At 37.1% G+C, this 20,711-nt stretch overlaps 1 protein-coding gene across 1 annotated transcript in view; it reads left to right on the top strand.

Moving 5' to 3' along the window:
* The first annotated feature begins 376 nt into the window (after nucleotides 1-376).
* Nucleotides 377-20,711, top strand: part of LOC150091811 (4'-phosphopantetheine phosphatase) — a 154,769-nt gene continuing 134,434 nt past the window's right edge. Inside the window, exon 1 of the mRNA XM_090377091.1 lies at nucleotides 377-843. Within this exon, the coding sequence (XP_090233217.1) occupies nucleotides 744-843 (100 nt within the window). The 5' untranslated portion in view covers nucleotides 377-743. The remainder of the gene's footprint in view (nucleotides 844-20,711) is intronic.

Raw genomic sequence — 20,711 nt, 5'->3', positions numbered from 1 at the left:
TTCACTACAAATGTTACTTTTTTTTAAAGGCGATGCAGTTTTTTTTGTGTACCACTCTGAATAATAGGTATAACCAAAAAAAAGAAAAAAAAAAACATACACACTTTCGATTATTTCAGTTATGTTGTTTCGAGGGATACCTATATTATTATGAATAAAAAAATAATTGCTGAGACATACATATTTATTAATAAATATTCATTATATTATTTGGAAGCAAATAAATTATTATTATTTTTTTTTGATAAATTGTTTTTATTGATGTTTTCGATTAAATTTATATCTATAAACTGATAGGAGAAGGTGACACGAATATCATGTGTTTCTGTAATTCCTAACAGGTGGACTCTGCGCTTATTAACTGCATTACGCTATAAACAGTTCGTGAGTGTTCGGGTTGCTTTGCGAATTGTTGAGTTTAGAACTGGTATTTAGAAACACATGCCAAAAAGAAATTGAGAACTAGCGAACTTCGTATTAAGAGAAGGAAAAGCAAAACGTATATTTGTGATTACCGATTGCCATGGAATCAGGAAATCGGCTGGTATTTAATTTTTCGTTACTGAGTGCTCCATTTTTGAAGTTCTGTCCCAGATGAGTAACGTAATTATTTACTTTTGCGTGTGGAATTCTTCTGCTTTAATCTTCATTTTACAAGTAATTCACTGCTTAGAGTAGCATTTATCCTCTCTCTCTCTATAATTATTTAAAGCAATCTGATAATTCTAGCTAGTAAAACAATAATGACATGTTCCCAAAGTGAAGCTGGGAGTATCATCTTGCCTCAGCAAGATACTGTTTTTAGAAACTTGAAGAATGCGAAGAGATTTGCTATTGACATAGGTAAGTGGTTTTAACTTTGTTTATTTTGATCTTCTAATGTCGTCGCTTTGATTTTACAGGTACACTTAATATTTTAAATTATAGAAATTAGCAAAGTTCACCCACGGAAAAAAAAAAAAAAAAAATGACAGGCTTCTAAATGGTGCTTTCAGCTACGTTGCATCGTTGGTATAAAAATATGCGAAAGCTGTCAGTTTAAAGAGATCAATTTATCATGCTCTCCATAGTAGTAAAAGATTATTTGATATCTATACATCAAATATGCTTTTTTTTAAAATTATTATTACTATTACATATGATAGGAAATAAGTATTTTATATATTAATTTAAATAATATTTCTTATAATTGCTAGCACAAAGCATATCAAGATTATTCAAATATTCATCAAATTGCATGCTGCTGGAATGCATTTATTTTTATATGGATTGCATTTAGAAGCGTTCCAGTTAATGGATACTTTGCATATCGATTAGATGGATAGTCATCGTTTTCTGGTCAGAAATTTCATGTTTGGTTACTTTCGCAAACATTTAATTTATTAGGTACAGTTGGATTTTTTCCACACTTCAGGACGTTATTTAAGCCCCACGTATTGTCAATGATAGTTCGCCGTTGTATCAGTGGCATCATAAGAAAATCGAGAACATCCCCCCCCCCATTCCCCACCGAAAAATTATTAGGAGGAAGCACTCCGAAAAACTGGTGGGGGCTCTCGCCCACTCGGAAATTTTTTTCTTAGCTGCTATATATTTTATAGTGTAATTACGTGATATTTTTAACGATGATTTATTTTCTAGGATATTTATGATGCAGTTTCCCTTATAGGTCTGTGAGGGTTTCATTGGTTGTATTCGGTTTTTTTTTTTTTTTTTTTTTGTTTCAAAATATAGGTTATTGCAACTGCATTTGGGTTTTTGGGGATTAACTTTTTGCTGTAACTTTTAACATAAACATTGTTCAATTTCTTGGCTACAAAGCTAAAGTTCTTATACATTAAATATATTTTTTTAATCAATTTGTGAAATTTGATAGTTTCCCATAATAACAATAAGGTTATTATACATAACAATCATGTTGATTTTTGCATGTAAAGGGGGAAGGGAAATAAAATAGCTTACAGGCAATACTCAAATTGGAAAATATTAACAACAAAAATGCTAATATTTGGAAACCAAAACAAGATTAAATATTTTTTAATCAAAAGTTTAATTACACAAGGAAAATATCGCAAGCAAAATATGGCTTCGATATTCAAATATCATGATCAGTTATAAAAGTTCTCAAACTTGTGATCAATAATAACCATCTTAACATTTTGTAATCTGTTTTTGAAAGTTTAACAATTTGCAATGATTTGAACTTGCTTTAAAAAAGTAAACATCAACCAGAATGCCTTTGTGGTGCCCTGTTAGAGGTAATTCCAAATTGTTATTTGTATATAAGTATTATGGTTATCTACGAGAATTTTTTTTTTTTTTTTTTTTTTTTGCAAGCACATACAGAAAGAAAATTCTTGAATGTTGAATCAAAACTTGTCAATTAGTCATAGTTACAATATGATGTGTAGACTCAACAAGTCAATAGTTTCATGGATGGAGTCATGTACTCAGAAATTGATGATCTTGCTCATAAGCTGAATAGGTATTTTGCACCTATGTTCACACATGTTGAATTTTTTATGGAAGTGGATGTTAGAAGTTTATTAACTCTAACAGGGAGTTAAATGATTTTGTGATAACTGAGAGGAAAGCAGAAAAGAAATTGTCAAAGTTAAACATAAAAAAGCCTCCTGGGATGGATGAAATTTATCCAGTTATATTAACGGAGGCAGCAAAGGAAGTAAGCAAACCCCTAGCCATAATTATGAGAGCATCTTTGTATACAGGGGAAGTCCCTGCAGACTGGAGATGTGCAAATGTATCCTGAATTTGCAAAGAGGGATCAAAGAGTGACAAGAGTAATTACAGACCTGTTAGTTTAACTTTAGTTCTAGGGGAAAATAATGGAGTCACTGATTAAAGAAGTAGTGAAGGACCATATAGACAGGACTGCAGTTATACTCCAAACACAGCATGGGATTTGCTAAGGGGAAATCTTGTCTGACCATTTTGTTTGGATATGACGATGCAGTTATAAAGGAACTGGATGCAAAAAATATTTTCGATATCATATACATGTACTTGGATTTCAGGAATGCTTTTAATACTGTTGTATATGAAAGACTGCTGTACAAATTGGAAGAGTGTGGCATTAAGGGAAAGTTACTGCTTCTGTAGCCAAGTGGTCAGGAGCGGGAGTGCAGTAGCACACGCTCTTTGAGTAGACCGGGATTCAAGCCCCTGACTGCTAAATACGGTTGATCTGCCAACCAGCACTGGATCAGCGTGGCAGATTATGGTCCATTTCCCTCAGCATGAATTGTTGAGGAGGATTCCATCCTGCAGTGGGTTGATAATGGCTGCATTTTTTTTTTTTTTTTTACTGCTATGAATGGTTGAGTGGCAGAAGACAGAATGGTTTTTAACGGACACTGCGCTTCATGGACTAATTTATTGGTGGAGTCCCCAGGGTTGAGTGCTGTACCCATTGTTGCTTTTTATATTTATTAATCATATATTGATAAAAGTATATCAGGCTTAATGCCTATGTTTTCAGGTGTTACAAAGGTTGGCAGGGTGGTTAATGACAGTATTGAAGATATACAGGATCTAGAAAAATTAGGCAGATGGGCTGAGAAATAGCAATTGAAGTTTAGCTTTGAAAAACGAAAGGTACTGCATATGGGTAGCAGTAATGTACGAACTGTGTGGTACTACACTGAGGGTGGTGGTAAATGAAGAGGACTTGGTAGTAATTGTGCAGTCAGATATGAAGTTCTCTGAGCAGTGCAGACAGATTACCAATATAGCTCGTGGAGTTTTATCAATGATATATGGGAATTTTGCTAGCAGGGATAAGGAGGTGATTATCCCATTGTATAAGGCAATGGTCACACCACATCTTGAGTACTGCAGAGAGGTTTGGAGACCTCATTTCAGGAAGGATGTAGAGCTGCTGGAATGGGTACAGAGAAGGGCAGCGAGATTGGTGAGAGAAACAAAGGGATGCTCTTACTAAGAAAGACTTCAGTTCTGCAAATTGCAGCATCTGGAGGCTAGACACCTGTGAGGTGATCTGATTGAGGTGTTTAAGGCTTTGAATAGCTTGAGAAAACTCAATGCAGATGGATTCTTCCCTGTGCACATGAGAATGCATAAATTCCAATTGAGGAAATTTTGTTGCAGAATGTGAAAGTTTGCCTTTAGCATTCGGTGGTTGATTGCTTGAACAAGCTTACATCTGTTGGTGGAAGTGGATATGAATAAATGTATAAAGTATGAATAAATTCAAGGAAATTATTGGACCGAATGAATGGGTGAAATGGCGAGGTTTTTTTTTTTTTTTTTGGTAGATGCTGTATAAGCTTGTTTTCATGCATCATTTGCCAATACTAATGCTAAGTGTTAGTAAACTGATATAACTGTATATAGCCAAATATTTTGAAATTCAACAGCAAATATAGATAATTATTTTTCTCTTCAATTGTAAGTAGTGGATGTGTTATATACCTCTAATATCCATTGAAATAAGAAAATCTCTAGACCATTGGAGGATGAACAGTTCTAACATAATAAAATATGAACTGAGCCAGTGTTGGTTGAGCCTGTAATTACCATTGTGCCTAACTAGGATGCATAGTTGGGAAGGAATATTGCAGTCAACGAAATTAAATAAACGATCTTTATATATACTAGTACTCAAAAGTTATCTCATACAATCCCATCTTGGCTGTGCCAGTGGCTTAAAAGTATTGGTGATGCAAAGTCACACAATATAGTTAGTTAAAGGAAAGGTGATTGTTGTGAAAGGTTGTTATTTGGTTTTTTAGGAGCATTAGTAACTAAGGCCATATTGCTCCGGGAATATGCGGTGGTCATTCCCTGACCTTTCCACATCCTCCGTATTTCGTTGCTCACGGGCTCGAACCCAGGTCAAATCAAGAAGTGTGTGCTGTGCACTGCTGCTCCTGCCCACCTCTCTACGAAGGCACCTAAGGTGAAAGGTGATGTTATGTGGTTGATTCCATGAAAACAACCACAAAACATCCTTCCGTAACTATAATTGCTGTAAATTTCAAATTTAGTGATTACAATAGTGTTTTTGATCATTTACATTTTTGTTGGAGCATACTATCCACCTTCATTTTTTAATGCATATTCTACTTTTTGTAGGAGATTTTATTTAAAAAAAAAGTGTCACGGGCAGGTTAAATATTGGGATACAAAAGAACCTTTTTGGCACTTTCACTTCTGCAAGTTGCATTTTTTTAGGAAATACACATGGGGAAGGGAGTTGTTCTAGAGATCAAAAGTAGGGATCATTAATGGATGCTGGCTGGATAGTGTGCATTTTCTGATGTTTGCTTTGCAACGCAAGCAATAGTTTTTATTGAAAGAAGTTAGTAGGCTAGTATCGTGGATAGATTAAGGGTAGTGGGTAAGCTTCCCTGGAGATTGTGTAGGGGTTGGAATTGGAATCAGAGTTCCTGACATGGAAAAGCACTCTGGCTCAGCAAAGAGTTTTCACAGGGCCCGTGGCAGTTCTTGACACTACTAAGGGATGGTATGCCAAATGACACTTAGCATGGAGGACTGTAGCTAAAAGGGTGTTTATTTTGAACCAAACATCTAAGGTCATGAGGCATCTGTATATAATGCCTGTGAATTGCATACATTATATTGTTTGTTTGCTTCATGAAAAACCCAAGTTACTAGGTAGGGGAGGGAACTGAGCACCCACCCATAAAAATTCCTCCTTTGTGATGAGATTCAAATTACTTCATTTTCCATGTGGCCTGGATCCTAACCACAATGTTACTTGAAAAGAAAGATTTCTAAATTAATTTTTTTTTTTTTTTGTGTGTTTGTTGGTGGGTGTCTTTTGAAGTCCATATTTTTCAAGTAGTTTGGATTTGTTGGTTGCAGATTGATAAGGATGAGAAAGAAATTTATTAATCAGCCCCAGGGGCTCACATCTGGTGAGTATGGGCTTGGCACATGCAGGGTCCTGAGCTGGATATCATATCATCATTCTTCTCTTTCTTGGTGGTTTCTCTCTCTCTCTCTCTCTCTCTCTCTCTCTCTCTCTCTCTCTCTCTCTCTCTCTCTCTCTCTCTCTCTCTCTCTCTCTCTCTCTCTCTCTCTCTCTCTCTCGATAACTCAGAATTTTTTTTTTTGCTGGTGCAGCATAAGCCTCAGGCTTTCCTGGCACAATATGGCTAATAATAATAATAACACAAACTAGAAGAAAGGGAAAAAAAATTAAGATTTTTTTTTTTTTTTTTTTAGGTATATAAACTTTTATAGCAATACTAAACTGTTATGATACACCTACAGCAAATAGTACATTCAGCATCATGGATGGCATGAGAATTAAAGTAAAATGTCATTTTAATAGAGTATTGTGATGTTTAAATGATTGAAATTATGTTTCAAAGCATAATTTCCTGAAAACTGATCAGATTAACAAAATGTGCAGTTGCTGTTAGTAATATGCATATTTTGGATTGGTGATCTCTCATTGGATTATATGCATTTGCATCTAATCCAATAAGAGATCATCACATTAATGCTTTTAGCCACTTCCTGCTCAAAACCAGTAGTTAGTAGCATGTGTTAACATCATCCAGACATCTTTTAGGTATCTGTTACAATTGTAAATGATAGAAAGCAGAAAAATATTAATTTTGTATGAGATGCAGAAAAATGGAGTGGAAATCCTCCAGATTAAGAACTGTATTTGAAGATGATGCTTGTTTAAGTAGGCTGTCATTTATCATTGGATGAAGCATTTCCTAAACAGCCAGGATCTGTCAAAGATGACCAATGTTCAGATTGACCTTCACCTTCAGATAGTGATGAAATGGTTGCTAAAATGCATAAATAAATTCATTCTGAACAACATTTAACTATCTAGGAAATTGTTGATGAAATGGGAATCTCCTTTGGATTGCAGCAGTCAGTTTCGATCAATGTATCAATGGTAATCAATGGACACTGCTCATCGTGGACTAATGTTATTAGTGGAGTCCCTCAGGGCTCAGTGTTGGGTCCATTATTGTTTTCTGTATTTATAAATGATATTGATGATGGTATATCAAGCTTAATGTCCAAGTTTGCAGATGATACAAAGGTTGGCAGGGTTGTCAAGGACACTACTGACACTATGCTGCTGCAACAGGATCTGGAAAGGTTGAGCAGATGGGCTGAGAGGTGGCAAATGAAGTTTAACATTGACAAATGTAAAGTACTACACATGGGAAACAGCAACCCCAGAGCAACGTATCAACTCTGTGGTACTACACTGACAGTGGTAGAGAATGAAAGGGACTTGGGGGTGGTTGTGCAGGCAGATATGAAGTTCTCTGAGCAGTGCAGACGGGCTGCAAGAGTAGCTCATGGAGTATTGTCAATGATATACAGGAATTTTTCCAGCAGGGATAAGGAGGTGATTATTCCATTGTATAAGGCAATGGTCAGGCCACACCTAGAGTACTGTATACAGGTCTGGAGGCCTCATTTCAAGAAGGATGTAGAGCTGCTGGAACGAGTACAGAGAAGGGCAACAAGATTAGTGAATGGAACAAATGGGTGCTCTTACGAAGAAAGGCTTAAGTTTTGCAAATTACAGTGTCTGGAGACTAGGCACCAGCGAGGTGATCTGATAGAGGTGTATAAAGCCTTGAATGGTTTAAGCATGCTCAATGCTGATGGGATTCTTCCTCTAGCTCAGAAAAATCACCTGAGAGGGCATAAATTCAAATTGAGGAAAGACAGATGTAGGATAGACGTGCGGAAATTTGCCTTTAGACAGCGGGTGGTTGGTTGGTGGAACAGACTTCCATCCCTTGTGGTGGAGGTTGATAGCCTAAATAAGTTTAATGCTCAGCTGGACAGGTATTTTGAACGAACAGAGGGGTGAAGTGGAAGTGGGTTTTTTTTTTTTTTTTGGCTGATGCTGCATAAGCTTGCTTTCTTGCATCAAATGCCTCTACTAATGCTAATGCTAAACTTTGGCATGTGCTGAGTGTAAGCAAAATTTGTTCCAAGATTATTGAATGATGACCAAAAGGTTTATTATCCCAAATTGTTTGAGGAACCAAAAAAAAAAAAAAAAGAGATTATTTAGACAATATTTCTGAATATTGTAGTTTAAAATGTAAAATTCATTTAATTCTTGATGAGCATTTTTTGTATAGGAATAACTGCATTTTCAGATATAACTGGTAGTTTTGAATATGTATTTAGCTGATTATAAACAATTATTTCTTCCTTCTTCGAAGAGCTGTGGACTAAAATTAATATATTTTTAAAAATAAAATTAATTTAAGTAATTTATACCTCATTCTTTTATGTATTTTTAATATATAGAAATAATATATATTATTTCTATATATGAAATTATATATAATAGACAATAAGTTTTTATAGGAAAATTTGAAAAAATTAACAGCCAATAACACTGGTATGAAAGTTTTTGTTAAATAATTTTGTTTACAGAAATGCTCATCTTTATCACAAGATACCTGCTGGAAACAGACATTTACCACACTGAACTGGGGACAGAAAAATGGGGTCAAGTGTTGTTTATGTGCCTATATTTTATCAACAGTTGGCTCAATGTACCAAAATTTTGTTATGTTGTATTGCATTTTATCTTTCTATGAAATAGATACTCAGGTGAAAATACTTAGATGATTTTGCTGCTGTCACAAATAGCATATTTGAATGAGTAGCTGATTCATTTTTTCTTTATATAAAAAAATCAGGATCTTTAACTGCATAATTTTTTTTTTTTCTCGAACATCAAAGTAGATATGATTTGTGCAATATTAAAAAGTCAAGGTAAATTATAATTTGTTGTGATTCATAATACTTCAAAACAACTTGTCAAGCAGTTTCTCCAGTAAAGGAAAACTTTAATTTCATAAATAGTTTTCCCTTTACTGAGGAAAGAAATGGTTAATAAGGGCTTGACTGATGTTACTTGCTAAGTAATTTTTGAATGATAATACAATTTCCCATTATTTTTATTTGCATTTCTATAGTAAATTTCCTGTTACAGTGTCTTTATTTTTTTTTCAGTATGACTTAACAAATATTTCTCATTTTAGTTTGCAACTGCAGGCCATTCAAATTAATAATATGAACTTTGAAACCGTAAGGTTAAATAATGCTCCTTTTAAGTAGCTAATATTCTTTAATTATTTTTTTTCAGTAGGGGAAAAAACAAATAGGATCATTTGTTTTTCGTATTATTCTTGATTTAGTATCTTGATTGACATTCTAGGCAATAAAGCAGGGTGGATTCAAGTCAGTGTTGGCCAAAAGTGAATTACAGGAATTCACTTTTAGCCAACACTGAATTGCTAGATAGTTTTAATAAAAATCATATATCCCCTCCCCCCCCAGTTGAATAGTGCTGGATCTGTCAGTCTGGATCTGTCTGTCTCAATTGTAGAAAAATAGCAAAACACTTGCTTTTGTGCTGTGGTAACTTCGGTAGTTGGTTCATGTTAGATTTTCTTTAGGAAGGAAAGAAACCATACTCTACAAGCTGGGGTTTGCTAGACATGTATAATTTGTAATGGAAAATCAGTTGAGGCCGCTAGCTGTCATACCTAGTAGTTCATTTGCTATTGACTATGTACTTGTGTCTAATCGTCATACAGATCAGGTACACATTGGATGATATGAATACTTAGTTATATTATATGAATGAATCCATTATTTCAGTAGGTTATGATATAACTTACTTGTATATTTAAGCAAGCAATGCTTGAGCTCTTGACAATTGTCACCATAACAGTTTACTTATTTGCAGTTAACAACAACGATTTACATAAATGCTACCTTGCACTTACTACATGAGTTAATGGATACAGAATCTTCACATTAGCCTTTTCATCAGTTCACAACTTCCTTCTCCACTTTTTCTCTCATTGCTCCCACTCTGAGGGAAATGGAATGACTGACTTCTCATATTGAAGATAGATTGCTTCAACCTACTTTATACCATTTGTTTAAATATCTAAATGAATTTTATGATATTATTTGAAGTGATTCCATTTTAAGAAGAAAAAAAAAATTGAGAGTCTTAAGCAAAATAGCTGAAGTCATAATGAATAAACATGGCCTTGTGCTGCAAATTAGTATTAGAAGTTGGCAAATCATTCACAAAAGCAAACTTATACAGCATCAGCAAAAAAAAAAAAAAAAAGCCAAAACTTCCCATATCACTTGTCTATCCCTTCTAACAGTTTTCTTAGTTCTTCCTTGAATTTATTCAAATTATTGACCATTACAACACCAAATGGGAGTTTGTTCAATAGTCTACCATGCAGAAGCCTGAAAGCCAATTTCTGTACATGTGCCTATCCTTCCTCAATTTGTATTTATGCCCTTTGTGTAGTCTGAGCAAGAAGAAGGATTCCATTGGCATTGAGCTTACTCGGTCCATTCAAAGCTTTAAACACTTCAAACAGGTCTCCTCATAGGTGCCTGGTCTCCAGACATGCAGTTTGCAGACCCGAAGCCTTTCCTTGTAAGAGTACCCTTTTGTTCCTCTCGCTAATCTCATTCCTAAAATGAAGCCTCCAGATATGGCCTGACCATTCCCTTATATAATGGGATAATTTCCCCATTGTCCCTGCTGGCAGAATGCCTATATTATTGACCTCATGAGTTGTTGTGGCATCCTATCTTTACTGCTTGGAGAATTTCATATCCCTAGGTCTTTTCCATTCTCCATAATCCTGAGTATGGTAAGAGTATCTAATCCACGTGTTGGACAAGTTTTGTAGCTCCCACAAACGGTAAGTTTTTAACTATATTTAGCCGTTTTATTGACTTAATTGTTATATTAAATTATTTTCTATAAGTAGCTTATAGACCTAGTCAAGCTCCTTGGTTTATTTTGAATTTAGATAGCGCGATTTTTAAAGTAATTAATACCTAGTGTCCGTAGATTTACCGTTCGTAACTTGCCGCCATTGTTATACAATACAAAGTATACCCCGAACTAGATAGCATAAGGTTTAACGTAAAACTGATAGCAAGTATAGTAATATCAATTAATCGGTAAAATTTACTAATCTTATTAAATTTCATTGTCAAGTAAATTGTACTTTAACTAAATACATATAATGACCCAGTTTTTACAAATGTAACAATATAAATTAATATGTATAACGTGACAGGAGATAAGAAAGTCATATAATGTAACTCGGAGATAATATTCAATACTGAAATATATGTGGCCTCCATAGTCAAGTGGTCAGGAGCGTGAGTGCAGTAGCACACGCACTTTGAGTAGACCGAGGTTCAAGCCCCTGACTGCTGAATATGTTCGATCTGCCGACCCGTACTGGACCAGCATGGCAAATTATGGTCCATTTCCCTCAGTGCGAATTGTTAAGGAGGCTTCCATCCTGCAGTGGGTTGATAATGGCTGCAGTTTACTTTTTTTTTTTTACTGAAATACATATATATATATATATATATATATATATATATATATATATATATGTGAGGTAAAAGTTAGGCAAAAGTAATAAAAATAAATAAATATGGCTATGTAGCTATCATTAGAGGCAGCAAATGCACATCCTCCGCATGATGCCTAATTATATCTGATAATTAAAATAAATATGATATTTAAAATAAAAACATCAGCCAGTAGTACGGCAATAATGCAGAGCGAAACGAAACGCAAAATAATATAAAATAAACAAACAGGGAAGGGAAAGTAGAGATAATAGGACAAAAAAGTAGTCGATAATCCCCTGTATAATTTAGTCAATTAAGTCATTAAACCCAATTAATAAAAAATGTAAATTTAAAATAATGCCAATTATAAATAATTTAGCGGTACCCCCCCTCGAAGGTACCAGTTCCAAAAGACGTGAAATATCACCAAAAAGGGTTAAAGAAACTACCAAAAAACTAAAATATCAAAATGATAGACTGACCATCATGCCCCATATCGACAGAGGACCACGAGGCCAATAATGGTCATGGAATCGCTGCATTTCAATCGTCATACAAATCATCGCAAAGGCAGAAATATCGAAGAACCAAACCACCCCTCCATTCTCCAATAGATCAACCAATGCAGAGGATTTGCATGGCGGTGGTCCTTATGCAGCGAAAAATAATCTATAGAACAGACAGCACTCTTGATCAGAGCCACACCACTGACATAATGCAAGCTTAACCAGCTTATATAATAGAAAGGAAAAGAATAGATGGCGGCACAGGTGCTGCTTATTTAGCATATCAACCCACTACTACCACTAATTTATATTATGTGAGGTAAAAGTTAGGCAAAAGTAATAAAAATAAATAAATATGGCTATGTAGCTATCATTAGAGGCAGCAAATGCACATCCTCCACATGATGCCTAATTATATCTGATAATTAAAATATTTTTATTACTTTTGCTTAACTTTTACCTCACATAATATAAATTAGTGGTAGTAGTGGGTTGATATGCTAAATAAGCAGCGCCTGTGCCGCCATCTATTCTTTTCCTTTCTATTATATAAGCTGGTTAAGCTTGCATTATGTCAGTGGTGTGGCTCTGATCAAGAGTGCTGTCTGTTCTATAGATTATTTTTCGCTGCATAAGGACCACCGGCATGCAAATCCTCTGCATTGGTTGATCTATCGGAGAATGGAGGGGTGGTTTGGTTCTTCGATATTTCTGCCTTTGCGATGATTTGTATGACGATTGAAATGCAGCGATTCCATGACCATTATTGGCCTCGTGGTCCTCTGTTGATATGGGGCATGATGGTCAGTCTATCATTTTGATATTTTAGTTTTTTGGTAGTTTCTTTAACCCTTTTTGGTGATATTTCACGTCTTTTGGAACTGGTACCTTCGAGGGGGGTACCGCTAAATTATTTATAATTGGCATTATTTTAAATTTACATTTTTTATTAATTGGGTTTAATGACTTAATTGACTAAATTATACAGGGGATTATCGACTACCTTTTTGTCCTATTATCTCTACTTTCCCTTCCCTGTTTGTTTATTTTATATTATTTTGCGTTTCGTTTCGCTCTGCATTATTGCCGTACTACTGGCTGATGATTTTTATTTTAAATATCATATTTATTTTAATTATCAGAGATATATATATATATATATAGTGTTATTACTGCATTGGGATATAAGTTTAGGGTTTAATTTTTATTAGAATTGTATTTGAAATTGAAAAGAAATCATGACTCAGACCAGAGCAACAAAGCAAAAGGCTCAAACAAATGGGAGTGCTGTGGCTCAGGGGAGAACTGAGGGGGGCAGTTGTCCTCTGAATCACAGCCATTTGAAATGCACTGCTTGTTTGATGTTTGTAGAGCAATCAGGAATGGGATATGATATTGCCAACGGGAATGTCTTTGTGTGTGCATGATGTAAGGAGTGTGAGGAAATCAGGCGACAATTCAGCATTGTTATGGGACTAATATGAGAGCTTGAAGGATAGGGTGGATTGCCCTCGAAGGATTTAAATTGAGAAGCCCATCAAGCCCACATCAATGCCAGACTGCACTTGAACATCATGCAACACAGCGAAAACCCCCAAGGCAGAATGCACTGGTCCCAAAGAAACTAGTTGTCGCTGACTCTATTGTCGGGGAAATGGGGAACATATTGTGCAAAAAGGATAGGTGGAAAGAGTATGTCTGCCAGGAGCAAAGGTTGATGATGTTGTAGAGCAATTATCATCTTTTAAGGGCACATAAGGTGATATTGTTGTACATGTCGGCACTAATGATATTAAGAGTAGGAGACCGGCGAAATTAATTAACAAGTACAGGTCAATGTCGGAAAAAAAGCTGTGAGTTAGGGTTGAATTTGAAAGTGTCTGCAATTCTGCCCAGACACGATAGGAGGGAGCATATGATGAGAGCCTTATCGGTCATTTCGGCCCTGGAGAGATTGTGCAAGGCTCAAGGGATAGAATTTTTCTCTATCTGTTCTGTGCTTGTTAACAGGAGAGACTGCTTCTAGAGGGATGGGATACACTTAAATAGAAAGGGTACAAGGATATTTGTTGATGCTATCGAGGCAGAGTTAGGTGGGTCGGAAAACTGCTAGCTTGAGGAGATACACAGACTAATAGATTAACAGTAGCCGCTGGCAGAGGTGAAAGTGATTCTTGCATTGTTTCTACTGAAATGAGCAGCAGCCTGGAAAACAAGGTACAGGGGATTCCAGAGACTGCTGGGAGTCATTGCGGAACAAGTAAATACATGGGCTATGTTAGGGTAGCTAAGAATAGGAAAAGGTGCATGTTATACTTGTATACACAAGTATAACATGCACAAGTATACACAATATACACAAGTATAACACCAATGCTAGGAGTTTGGTAAATAAATTTGATGAATTTGAGGTGTTGGTCAAAACTTCAAAGGCAGATATTGTTGGGATAATAGAGATGTGGTGTCACAGATATAAGGAATGCAGAACTGAAATTTGGGCAGTACAATGTGTACAGGAAGGAGAGGAAGGGAGGAGGGGTTATGCTATTGGTTAAGAAACACACAAAATCCAAGGAAGTACAGCTGGTCAACACTGTTGGACAGTGCAGTGTTTTGTCTGTTTGTTGTGAATAAGCATTTGGAAACCAAAATTGAGAGTAGGAGTGTGTTATAAGCCTAATGACTCTGATGATTATAATAAACAACTGTACAGAGAAATAGCATGGGACAGTAAATCAGATTGTCTTATAATGGGGGATTTTAATTTCCCAGATATTTACTGGAATTTGTGGGTTGGTCACTCACACACTAGCAAGGCTTTTGTGGATTTATTGGATGATTGTTTTCTAAAGCGGCATATTCAGGAGGCAACTAGAGGGAGTAATACTCTTGTTCTGCTTATCAGTAGAGATTCTTCATGCATTAAGAATCTGCAGATAAAGGAACCACTAGGTGGCAATGATCACAGTGTGCTGAAGTGGGATTTACACAAAGAGGCAACTACCGTCAGTGGTAAAGGGAAGGGTTTTTGCTTTTGTAAAGGTAACTATGGTGGCCAATATTGTATTTAAATTCTATACAGTGGGACCAACTGATGATGTTACCAACAGCAAATTCAAAATGGGAAGCATTCAAAGAATTAATCTTGGATGCTACTAGGTTTTTCATACCAACTAAGAAATATTGTTCAAGATTTAGGCCTTGATAATCTTGTAATAACTGAGAGTAAAGTGGAGGAGAAATTGTTGAAGGTAAACATAAAGGCACCTGGGGTGGATGGAATCTATCCAGTTATATTAACGGTGGCAGCAAAGAAAGTAAGCAAATCCTTAGCCATAATTATGAGAGCTTTCTTGAACTCAGGGGAGGTACCCATGAACTGGAGATGTCCAAATTTGACCTCAACCCACAAAGGAGGATCAAAGGGAGACATAGGTAATTACAGACCTGTTAGTTTAACTTCTGTTCCAGGGAAATTAATGGAGGTATTGTGGTTAAAGAAGCATTGCAGGATCATCTAGACAAGACTTCAGTTATATATCTTGAACACAGCATAGGTTTGTTAAAGGGAAGTCTTGTCTGACCAGTTTGATTGAATACTATGATGTGGTCACAAAGGAACTGGATGTAAAGAATAATTTTGATATCATATATATGGATCTTAAAAAGGCTTTTGATAGTGTTGCACATGGAAGACTGCTGCACAAATTGGAGCAGTGTGGCATTGGAGGCAAATTGCTGCTATGGATAAAGGGATGGATGAGTGGGAGATGTAATCTGATAGAGGTGTATAAATCCTTGAATGGTTTGAGCATGCTCAATGCCGATGGGATTCTTCCTCTTGCTCAGATTAATGACCTGAGAGGGCATAAATTCAAATTGAGGAAAGACAGATGTAGGACAGACGTGCAGAAATTTGCCTTTAGCCAGCGGTTAGTTGGTTGGTTGAACAGACTTCCATCCCTTGTTGTGGAAGTTGTTAGCCTAAATAAATATAAAGCTCAGCTGGACAGGTATTTCGAATGAACGGAGGGGTGAAGTGGGTTTTTTTTTTAAATTTAATTTTATTTATTTTTTTTTTTTGGCTGATGCTGCATACGCTTGCTTTCTTGCATCATATGCCTATGCTAATGCTAAAGACAGAGTGGTAATCAATGGACACTGCTCTTCATGGACTAATGTTATTAGTAGAGTCCCCCATGGCTCAGTGTTGAGTCCATTGTTTTTTTTTCTGTATTTATTAATGTTATTGATGATGGTATATCGGGCTTAATGTCCAGGTTTGCAGACAATACGAAGGTCAGTAGGGTTGTTAATGACACTAATGTAGTACGCTGCTGCAACAGGATCTAGAAAAGTTGAGCAGGTGGGATGAGAGGTGGCAACTGAAGTTTAACATTGACAAATGTAAAGTATTGCATATGGGAAGCAGTAACCCCAGAGTAATGTATCAACTGTGTGGTACTATACTGACAAAGTGCAAAGTGTGTCCAACGGCACCAGAGGTTTCCCCCATTTTCACGTTGCGTACTCTGTTTATGTAGCACAGAACTCTGTGAAGGCCAGAGATTTAAAAATGTGTGGGGAATGGACGAATGTATAGTATTGTGTACCGTTGTTCTTCTAACCATTTCGCTGTTGGGACCCACCATTACCGCACTTAGTTCCGGGGAGGCAGGTCACGTACACGGTAGATTTTTTATACTCTGGCTGGCCCTGCCACCTAGTTTCCAAAGATTTCAGTGGCAAGGGCCTATGCAAAAAAAAAAAATAATAAAAATAAATAAATAAAATAAAATAAATAAAGGAAAAAAAAAAAGAAAAGGGGGCGGCGTTAACACTAGAATATAAAAGGCTAAGAGAGGTTTATGTAAGCATGGTTTAAATTTGAATGTTATTAATTGATAAGTTGTGTGGGGTGTACACTGCGAGTTAGACAGAGTAAGGGGGGAGACTGAAGGCTTGGGGGAAAAGACAGAGGTATGGGGACAATAGAGAAAGCGACCCCAGAAATTCAGTGAGGCAGATTCATGCCTCATCAGGTGGAAGAAGGGGGTGGCAAGGGGAAGGAGACATGAACCAATCTCCTCCCCCCAGTCAGGGAGGGGAGTAAAAGAAAACCAGGCTAGAGTGCTCGGCTTAATTGCCAATGTGGCTTGTGGCAGAAAAGCTGCTGGTGTCTCCAGTGTCTAGGTTTGGAGTCTTGAGTGGGATCAGGTACTGGTAGATCTTGCCTGCAGATTCAGTTGCAGATATCAGCCTGATGGAATTTAGATGAAGGAAGTGAATTTCAGTTCAGTTGAACTTCGAAGAGGTTTGCGGTTGATGCTACTGGAGAGGGGTGCCCAGGATCTGTCTCAGGTTATTGGTCTTGGTGGTTTAGGCTCCATAATGTTCTTCATCTGTTGAAGACATCCTGTGCAAAAGTAGTGAAGTATTTATAATTGTCATGGGTATGAATTAGTATATATTCTTGGTCCTTTGGCAAAATAATAATCTTTGTGATCAGAATATATCTCAAGTCTTCATAGTCAGGACAGTCATACATCATATGGTGCAAGACTCATCAGTGCCACAGTGGCAGTGTGGATCATCTGTGATGCCCAGAGACATTAATTTTTCTTGTATCAACCCATGGCCTGTGAGGAGGTACGTTATGTACAGGCCAGGGGAAAACCAGCTTGGGGCTCTTGGGAACGTGAACGTTACTTCGGGGATGAATTTCTTTGTAATTGCTCCCTTAGTGGATGTCGTCCATCTGTCCTGCCAGGCCTGCTGCAGGTGTGCGAGAAGGTGCGTTTTCTCTGTCTTGTGATTGATTGTTGGGTTGGTGATGAATCCAATGGTGGTAGTGGAGATTCCTTTGGACAGATGATGCAACATGCCATATCTAATTATTTCAAGGTCCACAGGGAGGACTTGGAGAGCAGGAGTGCTCACCGTGCAGCAGGCTCTAGTGATGGTAAGTAGTATTGCTCTTTGAATGGTGGCTAATTTCTTCTGATTTGTGACAATAGTTGCCCGATGATACCAGACCCCTGCAGCATATGAGATGGCTGGAATAAAGACTGCTTTGTAAAACAGGGCTAGGGTACGTCAGTTTAGACACCAGTCCCTGCAGGTGACCCTTGCCACCAATGATGTGTAATTTCATATCTTCTTTTAGATATACTGTTGGTGTGGGAGGAAGGACAGTTTTGAGTCCAGAATTACACCAAGGAGGTGCTTAAGCTGGGTGCAATGCTTGATGATTTTGGCATTGATCTTAATCTGTGGTGGTCTGGTTGAGCTTAGGTTCCCTTTCAGGAGGATGCTGGAGGTTTTCTCAGCCGAGATTGTCAGGTTGTACTGGATAGCCCACTCCTGGAGGAGCCAGAGTGCTCGATTAGCAGAAATTTCAAGCTGGCTCTTGAGCTGGCAGGCACGGAAAGGATCAAATTGTCTGCCTAGGCTTGGCACTTAACATGTCCAAGATCTTGATTTAGGAACTTTTCCAGAAAGTTGGTCCTAGGACTGAGCCCTGTGGGCATCCTCTGTGGATCTTTCTGATCACCCCTGGAGTAGGGAGTCTCTACACTGACAGATCTATCGCATAGATAGCTTTTAATGCAGGAGTAGAGATTTTGAGGAATCTATGCTTGCCCGAGCCTGCAGGATGCTCCACCATCAAAGTGAGTTTAATGCCCCTGCAAAGTCGACTGCAATTATAAGTATTTTTCAGGTGTGGATTGAGCAGATGTTATCAGGTTATTTAGTGCATCTACTGTCGAGCGCCCCTGACAGAATCTATACTGGTTGTCAGCCTGCAGGTTTGTGTTTGTATAATACCTGTGAATTCTGAAGACGAGTCTTTCAAAGAGTTTGCTGAGAACAGTTAGGAGGGTGATTAGTCCATATGATGTTGGCTGCCGTGGCGGTTTATTAGGATTCTTGAGGAGAAGTCAAGATTAGCTATCTTCCAATCAAGTGTAAAGAATCCTTTTGCCAGACAGTGGTTGAAAAGATTCAGCAGTAAGTATGGCTTGTGGTCTGCTACTCTTCTGACAGTCTTGGGCTCCAGATGGTCAGGACCTGGCATACAGTGCAGATGGTCTGCAAGAGTAGCTCATGGTGTCTTGTCAATGATATACAGGAATTTTTCTAGCAGGTATAAAGAGATGATTATTCCCTTGTATAAGGCAATTAAAATGTGGTCTGGAGACCTCATTTTAAAAAGGATGTAGAGCTGTTGGACCGAGTACAGAGAAGGGCAACAAGATTAGTGAATGGAACAAAGGGTTGCTCTTACGAAGAAAGGCTTAAGTTTTGCAAATTGTAGTGTCTGGAGACTAGGCACCTGCGAGATGATCTGATTGAGGTGTATAAAGCCTTGAATGGCTTTTGCATGCTCAATGCTGATGGGATTCTTCCTCTTGCTCATAATAATCACCTGAGAGGACATAAATTCAAATTGAGGAAAGACTGTAGGATAGATGTACAGAAGTTTGCCTTTAGCCAGTGGGTGGTTGATTGCTGGAACAAAGTTCCATCTGTCGTTATAAAAGTTGATAGCTTAAATAGATTCAAGGCAGAACTAGACAAATATTTGGAGCGAGGGGATGGGTGAAATGAGAAGGGTGTGTGTTTTTTTTTTTTTTTTTTTTTTGGCTGATGCTATATAAGCTTTCTTGTATCATGTGCCTTTGGTAATGCTATTGCTAATGGCACAACACAAATTTTTTTTTTTTTTTTTTTTTGTAGTTGTTGGCGCATAGGCTTCTGTGGCCATAATGCACCTCCCAAGGTTTTTGCAGTACTTTGATCCAAGCCCAAGGCGGGAATCGAACCCGCGACCTTTGGGTTGCCAGGCAGGCACTTTACCTACCCGGCTAGCCCGGTCGGCACAACACAATTGGTATGTTAATCTTGGATTACTGCTCCTCATATAATGTATCTTGAATTTGTCAATATTAACCTTCAATTATCATTTCTCAACCCACCTACCTAATTTGTCTAGATCTTGTTGCAGTAGCATACCCTGATTACTGTGATTAACTATCCTACCAACTGTCATATTATCTGCAAACTTGGACGTCGAGCCTGATGTGCCTTAATCATTAAATATAGAAAACAACAATAGGCCCAGAATTGAACTCTTAGGGACCTGCTAATAACATTAGTCCAAGAAGAGCAGTATTCATAAAAATCACTTGCTACCTTCTCCCATTCAGCTATCCCTTATCTAGAGTAGTAACTTGTCCTTAATGCCACACTGCTCCAATTTGTGCAGCAGTCTTTTATGTGCAACAGTATCAAAAGCTTTCCTGAAATCCAAGTATATGATATCAAAATTATTTTTTTGCATCCAATTCCTTTGTTACTGCATCATAATATCCAGTCAGATTGGTAACATAAGATAACCCCTTAATAAATCCGTAATGTGATTGCAGTATAACTGCTTTCCTCTCTAGATGGTCTTGCATTACTTCTTTAATCAGTGATTCCATTATTTTCCCTGCAACAGAAGTTAAGCTAATGGGTCTGTTTTCTCATGCCTCTCTTTGAATCCCCCTTTGTGAATTGGGGATATATTTACTCATCTCCAGTTCATAGGAATCTGCCCCGAATCCATGATTATGCTCTCATAATCATGGCTAAGGATTTGCTTACCTCCATTAATATGATTGGATAGGTCCAATCATATTATTAATTTTTATGCCTTTTTTAAGCCTTTTTTATGTTTAGCTTGAACAGTTCAACCTGTTCAAACTTATACAATAAGGGACTGAGCGTTTG

The sequence above is a fragment of the Mastigoproctus giganteus genome, chromosome 1, assembly GCF_048544385.1.
Source record: "Mastigoproctus giganteus isolate SK-2022 chromosome 1, ASM4854438v1, whole genome shotgun sequence".
NCBI classification, from domain to species: domain Eukaryota; kingdom Metazoa; phylum Arthropoda; class Arachnida; order Uropygi; family Thelyphonidae; genus Mastigoproctus; species Mastigoproctus giganteus.
This window is presented reverse-complemented; position numbering and strand designations above follow the sequence as displayed.